The sequence below is a fragment of the Paramisgurnus dabryanus genome, chromosome 2, assembly GCF_030506205.2.
Source record: "Paramisgurnus dabryanus chromosome 2, PD_genome_1.1, whole genome shotgun sequence".
Taxonomy (NCBI): domain Eukaryota; kingdom Metazoa; phylum Chordata; class Actinopteri; order Cypriniformes; family Cobitidae; genus Paramisgurnus; species Paramisgurnus dabryanus.
Window position 1 is genome coordinate 45,482,706 of NC_133338.1, and position 15,846 is coordinate 45,498,551.

General features: G+C 36.8%; 1 protein-coding gene across 4 annotated transcripts in view; it reads left to right on the forward strand.

Moving 5' to 3' along the window:
* Positions 1–15,846, forward strand: part of LOC135778587 (protein phosphatase 3 catalytic subunit alpha) — a 98,738-nt gene that overhangs the window by 41,983 nt on the left and 40,909 nt on the right. For all 4 annotated transcript variants that reach the window (XM_065288976.2, XM_065288978.2, XM_065288977.2 and 1 more), the window contains exon 2: positions 6,309–6,509. In XM_065288976.2, coding sequence (XP_065145048.1) covers positions 6,309–6,509 — 201 coding nt within the window. The remainder of the gene's footprint in view (positions 1–6,308; positions 6,510–15,846) is intronic.

Below are 15,846 nucleotides of genomic sequence, written 5' to 3' on the forward strand. Positions count from 1 at the left end.
AGTAAGCACACTGCACTTAAAATTAATTTTCATTTCTTACTAGTTTACAGGAATTTATTATTTTGTTGTTTACTACTAATGTTTTGTTTAAAGTCAAGAATTTTTTGAAAGTTAATAAGTTAAATTATTGTTATCATCATTTTTTATAACTCTTTTCCCGCCAGCGTTTTTTTAAAAAAGTTGCCAGCCAGTGCCAGCATTTTTTATGATTTTATGAGAAATTGAATGCCTTACAGAAAATGTTCATCTTTAAATATATAAATATTTATCAAATGAAATAACAGATCCTCTGCTTTCAAATAAAAAAAACAGTTCATCCTACCTATTTGTTCTCTTTTTATCACCTCTCAAATATGGGTAAAAGAATAAAGCAAAATGCTGAGATAATTGCATTTTTGTGCAGGACTTTTGATAAAGATCAGATTCAGAGCGATGATCAAACATACACGAAGTTTGAACCCTAAGGGAATACTACCGGGTTTTATACTTCAGAGTTGGGTAAGAGCGCCACCTGGTGGATAATAGCGATATTATGGATTGCCTGAAAAACTCGTCATTGGCATTGAAAAGGTTTTTCTTAATTAAAGAATTAACCCATTAGTGGCGGGGAAAGAGTTAAGTAAAAAGTGAATCTAGTGTTCTTTAGCATTGCTGGTGCCATGCCATGAACCCAAAAGAAAAACAAACCGAACCATTGCATTGGATTATCGTTACACCGCTAATGCCCACAATTTAGCATCCTCGAGCCTGACTTAAATGTGTACTACTATTCTGAATGTCTTTCTTTTGATGAAATGTTCCCTAAAGGCTAGATGGAAAGTACATTTTGTGCCGTTTATGCAGGCTAATTTTAATTGTGTAGTTGTTTGGCTTTGAGTTTGTTCTCTTTGTGCGCTGTTCAACGCAGCTTAATTCATTCCAAAAATATGGGCAGACTTTTAGTGAGAGGCACAACAAAAGCAGAAGGCTTTATTAAGTGTCTGATGGAGTTCTGTTGATAGATATGACTCTGTGTGCTCTTATTGAGAATGAAACCGAAATGGCTTTGTTTATATATTTGGTCCACTTGCTATTAATGTTGCTCTAAATTTAGTTTTACAAACATTGTCTAAGTCAGTAGCTCATAATCATGCCTACAGATATTTTATGAGAAACATACTGATGTTCCTAACCCTACCTAGACAACAGTATTCTGCAGAATGTTATTACAACATTATGCTGCCTCTTTTTATCAAATATAAGTACTATCGCATGTTTTTTTTTTTTTTGCTAGGAAGGCAATTTCAAAATGCATTGCAATGAAGTGGTTTGTTTTGTCAAATTTACTGCAGTGTCTCAGCAGTTTATAGGAGGGCAGTTCACTACTGTAGGTTTTGGAAGAGAGCTGCAGTGTTTTGTGCATTACTAACAGTTGAAACGGGATGGCACAGGAAAAATGCTGACGGGTTTGTTGTGATGCCAGCCTGGTGCTCTCGCCCACGCTGCAACCACGAGAAGCTTAGACTTCCCTCTGCCACCTCAGCACTTCCGATTCTATCCAAAAAATGTTGGCAAAGCCCAGTTGACCACCCAATAGACCATAACTTGCAACTGGCCAAAATGTTTTTTAATATGTAAACACATATGAAAGCATCTACTTTAGCAGTGATGATGTTGAGAGGTCAAACATGAAAAGCCCAAGTAAGATATAAACTGTTATATGTGTGTAGCCTGTGTAGCTCCAAATTATTTGGAGCATTAAAGTTGCATTTTAAACCATTCAATATTAAAGATATCAAGGTTTTATTTTCATAGAATGTTCTTTACATTATGTATGATGATTTTATGTAGAAAAAAATGACTTTAGCTGGGTTTTTACAGACTGGGTCACATATTCATGAGATCTGTCAAAACTGTAGTAGTTTCTTTTTAAAAATAGCCTTTGGAGAAAAAATGTCTGGTGCAAAAACGGTAAAGATGCTTCTCGAAATTTACAAGAAAGTGTTTTAAGGAGAGCACTCTTTATATGTTGGCTCAAATAATATATCGAACCTCAGGACACCTTTGATAAATGAATGAACTGCTGGAAGATGCCCTATGAACAAGTGTAATAAAGATTCCAGTCCAGTTTGCTGAGAGGGCACATGCTGATCTGTACGTGCTGATCTGGCCTTTCTGAAGGTCTGCCCCGTGTCATGGGATTCCCTGATAATGATCTTGGTACAATTCCAAGGATTTTTGTTTAGGATGATTTATAGCAGAGTTAAAAAGGTTAAACTCAGGTTAGGGAGCACGTCCTTGCTGTTTATTTGCAGGTTTGGTAAATAGATGCCTACTACATACATCTGTTACCTCGATGGCATGCATTATTATTACATTATTTCCCTGCAGAATGCAATTTCTCTGTAACCAGAAAAATGAAAGTGGACTATATGGGGGATTATTTTTACATTTATGGAGATGCGATTAATTTTAAAGTCATTGTGAAATAAAAATTGACCCTATGTAATTGCTTAAGGTTGCTTCTCTTTTAATTGTGTATAATTTGTTAGTGCTTATCAGTAGCTGCATTCCCGTCTCCATGGTTTTTGGAACGACTTATTGCGACATGACAAATAATGTTTTCTTATTAATGGATTAATGGAAACCCTGTCATGTTGCAATAGTTTTTTGTCAACATTTAGAAAATAAGCCTTGAGTTTTTGCAAATCTGTAATGGAAACACATCTAGTGTTTCGTGCCAATGGATCTCACACTTGTGCAAGTGTCTTATGTGTTTCACAGTTATCTTTCCCTAATTGTTTTTTCTCTTAATTTTTTATTTGTCACTTGCGATTCAACAAATACTGAAGCATTGTCAGTTGTTTTAGGTGTAAGACAAACTGTGTGCCAGATGGATTTAATATGAAACACTATTTCTGTTTCCTAAAAGAATATGATTCAGTATTATACATTTTACCAATTTGTTGTATTTGCATTTTACTCATTGCAAAATATAATTTTAGTTATGAATTTGCTGGCTGCAGTGATAATGTAATGAGATCATCTACTTTCTGCATCATTACTTTCCCTGGATTCATCCAACACACAAACACATATTCGGGTAGTCAAGTGTGTGGGTACTTTTAAGTCTTTGCACATTTTAAGAAAACCATATGATCATCTTGGCTCATTAGAATTGACAATCTCTACTTTGAATTAAATTTAATGTTTTTAATTGCTCTTTTAGATAAGATAGAATTTAAAATATTATTTTTTAACCTGCTGTGCATGAGAATACATTTAGCTCGAAGTTATTTAACAACTCTCTTGACATCAGTGAAAATTGTAGATTTTAGCCTGCTGCAGAAACGCAATTATCTCTACTTTCTTTCCAAATAAAAGTTACTGTTAGTGAAAATAGAGATTGTTAATATACTTAACTTAAAATAAAGTATGGGAATTTCCTAAATGTGTTATGTTAAAATATATTTTTGTTTTATTATAGACGTTAAGTTCAGGGTAGTTTATAACTGATAGATCAAATGATGCAGTTTGTTATGGATAGGTGTGCTATTACTTTTCAAACCAGTTGGCCTTACTCTTTTCGACTAGTCAACTATGAAACAGACAAAACGTCCCAGGCACTGAAAAGGGATCCCAAGCCCTATCAAAGAACCAGAATATTAAACACTTGAGATCTGATAAGAACTGGAACGATTATCTTTGCTGGAGTCACTGATCTGGACTAAGACTTGTATTGTTTGTTATGATCAGGGAGTCATATGAGACCCCTTATAAGATGCTATAATCATTTATTTATTTGGCTTTTATAACTTTTATAGAAAGCTGTCACTATTTTGTATTCTATACACTACAGTTAATTTTTTTTTTTTTTACTAATTTGCTTGCCTGATGTTTAACAAAACAACTTTGCATTATATTACATGTTATCGCCTCCTTTAGACTGTGTACTAAATGTGCCGATATCAAAAAGTACAGTACATACAGTGGTACTGTACGCTGTGTGATAATCAAGGTTGTCTAAGAGCTGATCTTGTCACAGCGTTGTGGGCATTCTGTTTATTACATGTCAAGAGTTTTTCCCTTTAAAAAACAGTCCGAGAGGAACAGAAAAAATTTCAGCCCTTGGTGCCAAATACCGCAGCCTGTTTGTGAGCCTTGCATTCAATTAGCATGCTTGTGCCTGTCATGAGGGTACGGTTTTGTTTACTCCTTTTTTGAGGCGTTACGCTTTTGGAACAACCCTTGCTGTTGACTTGTTCACAAGGCAATGTGGATTACTCAAGCAATATAATTCTGACGACAGAAGGAATGAAGACAACAGCTTCAGTAATCTTACTTTAAAGGAACACGCCCAGATTTTGGGAATTTAGCTTATTCACTGTATTCCCCAGAGTTAGATAAGTCCATACCTTTCTCATCTCCGTGCGTGCTGTAACTCTGTCTGACGCAGCCCCTGCTAGCTTAGCTTAGCACAAAGACTGGAAGTGAATGGCCTCATCTAGCATACTGCTCCCAATAAGTGACAAAATAAAGCAAACATTTTCCTATTTATGTGTTGTGATTTGTATAGTCACACCGTGTACAAATAACAAGGTGATATGAGACACAGCTATCTTTTAACAGTATACATACTGGGAACTATATTCTCTGACGACGAAGCACTGCTACTTGGGCGGAGTGAATTGCAAAACTCTGACCAAATCACTCCGCCCAGTAGCAGTCAATTTAGTGTTGCCTAGCCATTGCACTATAACACCATATTTACTGTTTCATCAGAGATCTTAGAAGTCATGTGGATGGAGCAGCAATTCAAAGTTGACAACCTGTTGAAGCACTTCAATGTCTTCGAATGCAAACAGTGTCCAGCATGTTTGTGTTAAAAAAGGAATAAAGAAAAGTCCAGATTCTTATAAAAAAATAAGATAATAATCTTTCTCCACCTTTGTAAACACTGAGGAGATAGTTTTGCATGTCATGCGTGACCTTTCGATGTGCTTACGCATTACGTAAGGTTGCACTGGCGCGTTACACGGCTGGTGCAAGATGAGAAGGTTGGGTTTAAACGTGCATATTTTTTATTTTTCTTGATTAAAATGATAATATTTTGCTACACTCTACAAACAAACGGTGCTAAATAGCATCAAAAGTGGTTCTTGGCTCGTAATCATAAGGGGACCATTTTAAGTACCATGTAGCACCGGTGTAGAACCATATGTGGTGCTATAGTGGTGCTATATGACCCCTGTATTGTTCTTCATAGATGCTATATAGCACTAAAAATGGTTCCTCTATGATTACGGGCCAAGAACCACTTTTAGTGGGCGGCAGTGGTTGAGTGGTTCATGTAGGTTGTCTACAAATCGGAAGGTTGGTGGTTCAATCCCCGGCTTCACCTGACCAAGTGTCGAGGTGTCCTTGAGCAAGACACCTAACCCCAGCTGCTCCCGACAAGCTGGATGGCGCCTTGCATGGCTGACACCGCCGTCGGTGTATGAATGTGTGAGTGAATGGGTGAATGTGAGGCAAAATTGTAAAGCACTTTGGATGGCCATTGGTCTATGAAAGTGCTATATAAATGCAGTCCATTTTACCATTTTTTTTAGTGGTATTTAGCACCCTTTGTGCCTCGTTTGGGATCGTTTAGAGTGCTTTAAGAGAGTGGAATTATACTTTAAATACAAAAATAAGATATTTTGATAAATTATGGTATCCACACAGTTGACGGTACCCATTGACTTCCATAGTATTTGTTTGTCCTACTATGGAAGTCATGGGGTACCGTAAACTTTGAGCTTACCATCATTTATTAAAATATCTTATTTTGTGTTCAACAGAATAAAAAGAAAACGAATACAGCTTAAGAACAACATGAGGGTGACTAAATGATCAGAGGATTTTCATGATTGGGTGAACTATCCCATCTATTTTGCTTTTGTTTTTGTGGTTTATTAAAGAAACTGAAACAAAAGGCAGTGAGTCAGGTGTCAAGTCAGTAAGGGAGGTTTTGTTTGCATGCTTGTGTCGCTAATACAATTACTATTTCCAGGCCACAAAATGTTAGCTTTGCTGAAGCTCCCGATTCAAAGCCCTAATTAGCGTCTATTTAACTGCCCATTTGCCATTTGTAGATGGCACACTTGGTTTATACTGTGCTGTGTATATGTGTGTATATTTTCACATAATTTTGTGGAGGAAGATCATCAGCAGGATTAATATTTCAACGATATATAAATAAAAGCATAGGTCTTTACTGTACAATATTTTATTACACTTACCAAATTTACACATTTAATGCTTATAATCTCTCTTCTCTTTATTTCCAGCTGTCCCATTTCCCCCCAGTCACCGGCTAACTGTCAAGGAGGTATTCGACAGCGAAGGGAAACCTAAAGTAGACGTTCTGAAGGCTCACCTCACCAAAGAGGGACGCGTGGATGAAAGCGTGGCGCTGCGATTAATCAGCGAGGGAGCTGCTATCCTCCGTTCTGAGAAAAACCTACTGGACATAGAAGCCCCTGTTACAGGTCAGTGTTTTCCTCAGGGTTTGCACATTCAAGCTCTGATTGGAAAATACCACTTGCATTCTCAAAGATCTTGTTTAGGATTTTAATGTAGCTCAGTCAACTATATTATAATCATGCATATTTTCATGCAATATTGCAAATTTTGCATCAGATCATTAGTTTTCCAGCATATACAGGGACAAGAAGCAGAGAGGGGCCACGAGGTGATCTCAAATGACTAAATGCTTCAAAAGCTTAATGTAGGGCTATAATACTACGTAAAATGATTACATTTATCATGTTCATGAAAGTTGGCCAAGCTCTCGCTCATTTTTCTTCATTGAAGTGTAGAGGTCTACTCGGTCTGCTTTCTCCATCCCACCACTGTGAGGTTTCGGTTTTCAACCGCCCACTACTGCCAAAATTTTACCTCCTAAGGGTTTTTTCAAACCGGTTTTCTTATAGACTACCATGTGCTCATTACCAACTGCAACGCAATGTTCCTCTAGCTCACTTGGTTGAGCATTGCATAGGCAAAGCAAAGGCCATAGGTTTGATCACAGGGAACACAAACACTGGCATAGTTTAAATGCACTGTAAGTCACTTTGGATAAAACCATCTGCCAAATGCATAATTGTGAATGTGAATGCATAAATTCAGTCCCACGTGCGCTGTACTGCAGACCTCTGCTGCGTAGTGTGCAACCTTGGCAAACAAAATGAACAAATGTTGAATTTGTCCTCACACCAAGTGTTGTGTTTATTAAAGTACATACAGATATTAAAACGTATAGGTTCATAAATGCGGTTAATCGTGTTTTGAGTAGAATGAAATAGAGTTTTTTTGTTTTTCTCATCTTTATTTCCAAACCATTGAAATATTTCAACAAGTGAACCATCTGTCAATCTGCCTCTACAAGCCCTTGTGTATGACCTTGTTGTTACTTAGTTGACAATACATAGCCCTTCTTATTTAATTGTAGTGTTGAATTATTTTATAATGTTTTATATTTTGTGAGTCTTTGGAGCAGACTTCTCCAAAGAGTCCTTCTTTTAGTCCTATTTTACAACAGTTGGACATGAAACTATTTCTAAATGACTGTTAACACTATTCCTCTCCCTCCAAATTGTCCCTTTTGCTTCATGACTTTATTATAATTTCTGATAAGTGTTTTTGATGATTTCATTAACACAGAGCAAAAGGGTGAATCTTTGATAACAATGGCAACAGTTATATTCATCAACCCGCATGGCCGACAGCGAGAAAATCACTTCCAGATGCATTGTGGAGTATTTTTTCATTTTTACTTTGTTTTTTTTTTCTTAACGTAATCTCCATTTTTCCCTCACTGTCATAACACCCCATCCCCTTTCATTAGCGACATCTACTGCATAGCATACGAGAGTATGTGTTTTGCTTTTGACCTCCAATCTGCACTAAATTATCTCCAGGGCTTTATGATGCTACAAGCCTTTATGGTCAGTGAATCTGGAGGTTTGGGTGAGTTTAAGTTCAGTGGACCAGATGAAGCGTTATCAGACTTTTCTCATGGGCTTCGACGTTTTGTTTGCGGTAGTTGCTGGTCCTAACGAAAAAGGATCCCGACTTGTCTGCTATACCTGGAAATTGACGGAAAACTGGTCGAAACATCGCAACGTTTCTTTTTGTCGTAAATGTATGCTTCCGAGATGCTAAAAAAAGTTTACGTTTTGACTTATAATCGGTGGCCACTGGCGTCTCCGCCATCTTAACTCTTTCACCGCCAGCATTTTTAAAAAAAGTTTTTCATGATTTTCACCAAAGTTTAATGCCTTCCAGAAAATGTTCTTTAAATATATAAACATACAATATACCAAATGAAAGAACAGACCCTCTACTTTCAAACAAAAAAAAAAACGTTTCATCCTACCTTTAGTGGTTCTTTTGTAATCAGCTTTTGAATATGGGTAGGTTTCTGCAAAAACACCACATTTTGAGCAAAAAGCAGAGATAATTCCATTTTTGTGATGGACTTTTCATAGAGATCCCATTCAGAGCGATCTTTAAAACAGACACGGACATGCAGCCGCTTGCCATAGGGCAATACTTCCGGGTTTAAATAGTTGCAGAAGGTCGCCACCTGGTGGATAATAGCGGTATTGCGGAAAGACGAAAAATCTCGTCATTGGCGGGGAAGCGTTTTCTCTTAATTGACGAGATATCTCATCAATGGCGGGGAAAGAGTTAACGTATCTTGCTCTAACAGCTAAGTATCACGCAAAACACGCAACCGTCACCACAAGAACCAATAAGGTAAGAGCAACTTTTGCTATTGCTAAGAAGTTTACGTTCGCGCCGCTTAAAATGCGTCTCGATGGTAACATTGCTTAAAGGTGACATAGAATGATTGAACGGGGTATTTATCCTTGTTCTGTGATGTGACATGTAGACAAAAAATTTTTGTTTGGGTCTGTAATGCCTTAGAAGCTTCCTAAAAACCTCTCTCAGATAGCTCTATTAGGGTGGGGGATTTTAAACAAGTGGTTTTGCACCTATTTGGCTCCCCCTACTGGCTTAACTTGCAATCTCATTACTGATTGGCTGACTTTGCTGCCACTCAAAAAATGTAGCAAATTATTTTAAAGTGGAGGATCAGTGAGATGCCTGTGATGTCATAAGCATCAGTTTTCCAGATTGGGCCGTTTTCTGGCTGACATTTCTAAAAGAGGAATTTTTATGAGACTGAGATGTTTAGCATGTTTAGCACTTTTTGTATGTTTGTGAATGCGGGTAGACTACCATTATTCAACAAAGACAAGGCAAAAATGGTTTTTCATCCTCTGTCCCCTTTAAGAGTACATACAGACAAATGGCCGCAGACTGAAAATATATTTTAGTGACTGAGGGTGAAGCACTGGCCCGATCGGGCAAGTGACAATACGATTTAGTGGCCCGAGCTTCTCTCACACTGGCCCCGGGCAACCGGGCAGTCCCTTATGTCGAGCCCTGCGTTGTATCTATACTTGTGATACATGAGATAAATGATACAGATTGCACAAAGACAAAGATGCTTTATGGTAAAGTAAAATTGTCTTGTTTCAGTCCCTTTTTATTATACAAAAAAAATTGTGAATATTACTTTTTCTGCATGTTTTTTTAGATATTGTGCTCAGGGTTTGGAAGCCAATAAGATCAGTCTGTCATTTGATGGTCTTATTACAATTTTTTTAATTATATATTACAAGTAAAATAGCCCAAAAAACAAATATTATAATATAATACTAATATATAACGCAATGTAATGTAACGTACAGGACTGAGTTACGGAAATGGTCAAGGAAAATCACTAGTCAACAAATGTACTGTTTTTCTTTTTTATTCTCTTTTGGCATTTTTTCAGTCTTATCCTACTTTAAAACAATAACACAAGTTTACTCGTCAATTAAGAGAAAATGCTTCCCTGCCAATGACGAGTTTTTCAGGCAATCTGTATTTCCACTATTATCCACCAGGTGGTGCTTTTACACAACTTATAAAACCCCAAATTATTCCCTTAGGGCAAACAGTTCAAACTCTGTGTATGTTTTGAGGATCGCTCAAAATATGATCTCTGTCAAAAGTCCTTCACAAAAATGCAATTATCTCAAAATTTTATAAGATGAAATGGATGCGAGATGTAAAAGAAATCACATCTTTAAACAGTTTTAGAGATTGCATGCATTCAGGGTTTGGAAACATTAGGACAGATAATATCTGATCATGGAATCGTGGCATGATTCAATATTTGTTTTATATTATAATTTGTTACAAATAATAGGATGAAATAATAGTTTTATAACCTGTTATGTTTTTTTTTATAATTACTAAATGTAACTAATAATAAATTAAAACATCTGAATGTTGGAGTTAACTGTTGTTGCAGGTTTTTGGCTGTCCCCGCAGAGAGCATTTAGTGGCATGTTAAATCTGTGAGAAATTGTATAATAGGTTTAAAGACTATGAGAGCTTGTGTGCATGTCAGGTTTGTTAAATGCATGTGAGTGGTTTGTGTCAAGACTGTGGGAGTTAAGGTTGAACAACACAGAAAATGCGATACGAGATAACATGTTGTGTAATGCGATGTGCTTTTTTATGACACATTAATCTTAGGTTTAATTAAATAGATTAAAGCCAGAAAATAAATCTACATAAGGATAGGGGAAATTTATATGAATATTTTTGTTTGCCAAAACTTCTTATATAGCTCATTGTGACTGCATTTACAAAGAGGTTTAGCTGTCGTCTTATGAGAAAGTTTGAAAAGGTTTGTGTTAAATTTTTAATGTAATTTTGTATGCAACAACGTTTTACCCAAACCAAGCTTTTTCTCAACAGACCTGTTAGATAGGAATATAAAGAGTGGAGAACAACAGTGATATGCTATTCGGAGATTAGTGATTAAAGCTCTCCATATCATGAAAATCTGACTTTTTCCAGGTCATTGAAATTTGGCTCCCCTTGTGATGTCATAAGGGGATCTTATTATAATAACACTGCCTCTTAATCTGCACTATCCAACCACGGCACTGCCATTTAGTGCAGAAATCAGCTCATTTGCATTTAAAAGGACACACCCAAAACAGCACATTTTTGCTTATACCTACAAAGTGTCAATTTTAACATGCTATAACAAATTATCTATATGGTATTTTGAGCTAGAAATTTACATACGTTCTCTGGGGACACCAAAGATTTATTTTACATTTTAAAAAGTATTGTGAAATTTCCCCTTTAATAGCAGTGTTTGCTCACCTGCGTAAAGTTGGATTCAACCTAGCAGTACACCCAAATTACTTATCTATAAACGGAATTAGACAATATTAGAACTAGAGAACTGAAAGGTTAGCACTACTATAATATCACCATAAACACCCGTTGTATCCATGCTGGGAAGATGAACGTGTGATCTTAAAATTACACAAAAAGCACAAAAGCCCAATTTTCTTAATGACGTGGCAAAGCCCTTCTCCAGATACAGCGGTCCATCTCTGCTTACTGACCCAATGGATTGTTTAGCTCCAGTGTGTCTAGTCTTTCAAGTGCCTTTACTCGACCTAACTGTTTTATATGTCTGGGTTCCTGTAATGATATTATCTACTTGATATTGAGTTAAACTACTCGAGCCTTGGATCTAAACTGGAGACGCTAAATGGGCCATGTTAAATGATGTCTGCTGTAATTAATGGTGTGTTCCTAGCCGAAATGGATGGATGTTAGTTCTAGTTGCTGCAATGAGAGAAGCCCAGGGGCTGAAACTGAGGCCGCTTTAACACATGCTTCATTTTGTTGTTTTTCCAGAGAATTCGGAATGTCAGGATCTTTTAGTAACTTGCATCAGAAATGTATATTCCATATGGCCATTGTTTGCACGATCACAATGAAAGTGTACATATATATTCACTTTTAGTATGCACATGCAAAATAGATTTGCCTATTTAATGTGTGAAACCTTTCCAACTTGCATTGTGTAGCCCAACTTTCCAGAAGCACCAGTGTTAATATTGTAATTATAATGGCTGATATATGTAGGCAATAATTTTTATTGGGACTTTCATAAGAGACAGCTCACTGGGCTAATCTCCCGTGATAACCTTTGAACTCACAGAAATTAGACTTTCCTGTATGGAATAAGTTACGGTTCAAGCTTCACTTGAAGCTGCAAAATCTTTGGAAAATTTATCAAGATGGAAATTTTGCTTTGTCACTCCTTTTCTTTTACTCATTCGCTAAAGAATGAAGACATGGATTAGGTGACCACATGAGGTGTAAAACATAAAATGTAATTATAAACATCAAAGAGACCTAAAAAAGCGTAAAATGTATGTGCCATACAAAAGTGGACTGAAAATCAATCATTCTATTCATACGGTAATGAAGTATTAACACTTGGAGCAAAACCATACATGAGCAATTACAAATGCAGCCGGGTTCGTGTTACCTTCAACCTTCGGTGTATTGATTTGTTCTATATTATTGTTTGATTCCTAGAACGATGAATAAGGCTGTTCAAAAATACCTTTGGTCCTCGAGACAAGGCACATGAAGATAGTGTGTTTTTATATGTGAGCTTTAATGTACATGCAGCAAAGATAAAATGGGTAATTACTGTGAATATAGAAAATATGAAACATGTGTTTAGGCATCTTTCGCATTATAGTAGTTGGCGTTTCCTGGTAAACTCCTTGTTTAAATCTTTAAAAAGAGCCCAGGAGGAGACAACAATGTACTATGTATTTCTGTTTGGATTATACATTTTATTCAAATTATTGCCTATTTTAGGACCACTTTACAATAAGAGGTTGTATTTGTAAACGCATTAGTTAAAGGGACAAAAAGTAGGATTTACCCCCATCTAGTGGTGAAATTGTATTTTGCATTCAAACGAACAATGCTATCTAGTGCCTCGCCTTTCCAAATGGTTGTTGCAAGTACGGTAGCCGTTATGTAATCACTGATCTCCTTGACCGTTGCAGCTGGTTCATGTGTACTGAATGAAAACGCGTTGTGGAAACGCGTTTGTAGGCTAGTGCTTTTTGTCCCTCTCTGCTATTACAGTTTATCAATATGGCGGAACAACATGGACGCCTCTTTGGACTTACACGTTCAATGTAAGTAAAGAGAAGAAATTCTAAGCTTACAAAGACAAGTCAGATCATTGGCAGAGGTCATAACAGTGGATGAACAATTTTTCAACAGCATTTGAGTAATATTTGAGTTTCCGTGTGTTAGTGGTGGGCGATAATTCGACGTTGTTCTCTTTTTTTTATATATATATATATATAATTTTCCCCAATAATGGTCATTCGTTAAGTAATCGATCATTTTTTCATTATGCTGTGCTGGCATTTTGCAGACAGCACTTCCGAATGCCGCACGCGGTCTTGGTTTACAATCACAGTGTCACTCACTCAGTTAGACTTTGAGGATTGGACAGTAGCTGGGTTTTTATCCAGTCGTGAAGCAAATCTTTTCAAAATTTGCAAAAAAAGGCATGATTGGAAAATGGAGACAGAACTGCATGTGGTCACGATGGGACTCACAAAGTTATTCATTTATTAACAGTGTAGCTAAATGCTGTGCACAATAGAAGGAATGCAGCATTTTTTATGCAGGCACTAGCAGCAAGGGCATTAAGACAACGTCGTAATATTGATTTTACTAGTAATATTCTAATCTGTATTTTACCTCAGTCACTTGTTTGGAAAGTATTTGTCATGTCTTAAATAAAAATTATTTTAAAAACATAATTAACTGTCTGGTTTTACAACTTTCAATCAGAAGCAAAAATCTGCCTTTAAATTCGACAGGAATAAAGATTTGTCATTTATCGTGATAATTATCAATATCAGCTAATACGAAAAAAAAAGTTGTGATAATTTTTTTGGCCATAGCGCCCAGCCCTACCGTTTGTTATTCATTTTGAGCAGATGTTATCTGGGAATAACAAACCTGCAAATGCCGCACACTGACCAATCAGAATCAAGCATTCCAAGGAGCCGTGTAATAACAATAGTTAACGTACCATGAACTAACATGAACCGAAAAAAACGCTATTGCTCATTGTTATTTCATACCTTTACAAATGTTAACAAAAACAACCTTATACACTCTAAAAATGTCTGGGTTATTTTTGACCCATGTTGGATAAATATTATACAGAACACTCTGCTAGTGTTGTCACGATACCAAATCAAGCATTGCGGTTCCGATACTTTTCCGGTACTTTTCCTGAAAAGGGAGAAACACTCTCAAATCTCAATGCTGTGCTTTACTTTAAAACCGGGACAACATTCTAATCATATAACACAAAAAACATATGACATGTGTCATATAAATAAACATATGAATAGCAGATATATTAAACATTTGAACAAAATATCAAAAACATCTCTATATGCAGTGGTGACAGTGATAACTGCTAACATTACCATAATTAATAGGAAATAATGAGCATATATAATAACCTAATGTTATTTAAGCTGTAATATATGGATTAATATAGGCTAATGTTTCCTGTTTTTCAATGTCTGATTTATCTGTGGTTAACTTTATATTTGAGTCCATCATTTCTTACAAGGTGTTTCACACATGAAATACACCTCCTTTGCGTAGGTCTGTGCTCTTTAAATGCTGTAATATAATAACCTTATATAAATAAATCACTGACAAACATGCACATGCTCTGATTATAATCATATAGCCTATAGATCATTTTAGCTGATATTTTGAATGCTTTATTTTAGCAGCTTGCAAATTATTAACGTTATCTATGAAAGTTATGTACGCAGGGGTGCGTGCATGATTAGAAATGAAAGACGCTCTGGGCAGTGCCCACGTGCTTTGAAGATGAGAAAAGCAGCGCGGTCACGTTTTCCGTGTGGTTTTAGATGCGACACGTGAAGTAAATGTGAAGCAACTGTGCTTGGCCACCAGGGCTCGGTTCGAGTACCCATTGCATCTGCACCTATTTGCGTTTTATTATAGCACTTCCATTCGTGAAACAACAAGTGAGGAACCTTTTTGGGGTTATAATGTTTCCAGCCACACTGAAAACGTGTTCTGATGGTTTACTGGTAACGCAGATTGTTACTTTTTCGCAACTTTGAGTGACCAAGAGAGAGTGGACGTTTCTCAATACGACGGCTGCAGCCTCCGGAGGTCACAAATGTCATCAAGCCTAGTTTATTTCAGTTAACTGAGTTACATTTGCAAGTCATAAGCATCGTTATGACAACCGTCAAAGCCCTACGGCGGCCACACTCTAAAAACAAACGGTGCTATATAGCACCAAAAGTGTTTCTTTGCTCGTAATCATAGAAGAACCGTTTTTAGTGTCATATTGCACCGGTGATTGAAGCACCTGTAAAGCACCTGTGTAGAACCAAATAGGGGCCATATAGCACCACATATGGTTCTACACAGGTGCTTCACTGGTGCTTCACCGATGCTATATGGCACTAAAAACGGTTCTTCTATGATTACGAGCAAAGAACCACTTTTGGTGCTATATAGCACCGTTTTTTTTTTTTTTAGAGTGTATCACTTGCGCGAGGAGAAAAAAACACAGACGTCAATGGGAGGCACTGGCAGCGTGTGTTGCACACCAACTTGAAATGCGTCTCTTACAAATCTGGAACGCAGTAATTTTTTAGTATCGATACTAATAAATGTAGGAACCATAACGTTTTTAATTTCCGAGTATCGGTGCGCTGTGCAACACTACACTGCGCTGGGTTAAAATTGACCCAATGCTGGGTTGTTTAACCTAACTGCTGGGTTATTATAACCCATGGCTGCATAACAACAACCCAACATTGGGTCATTTTTAACCCAGCATGT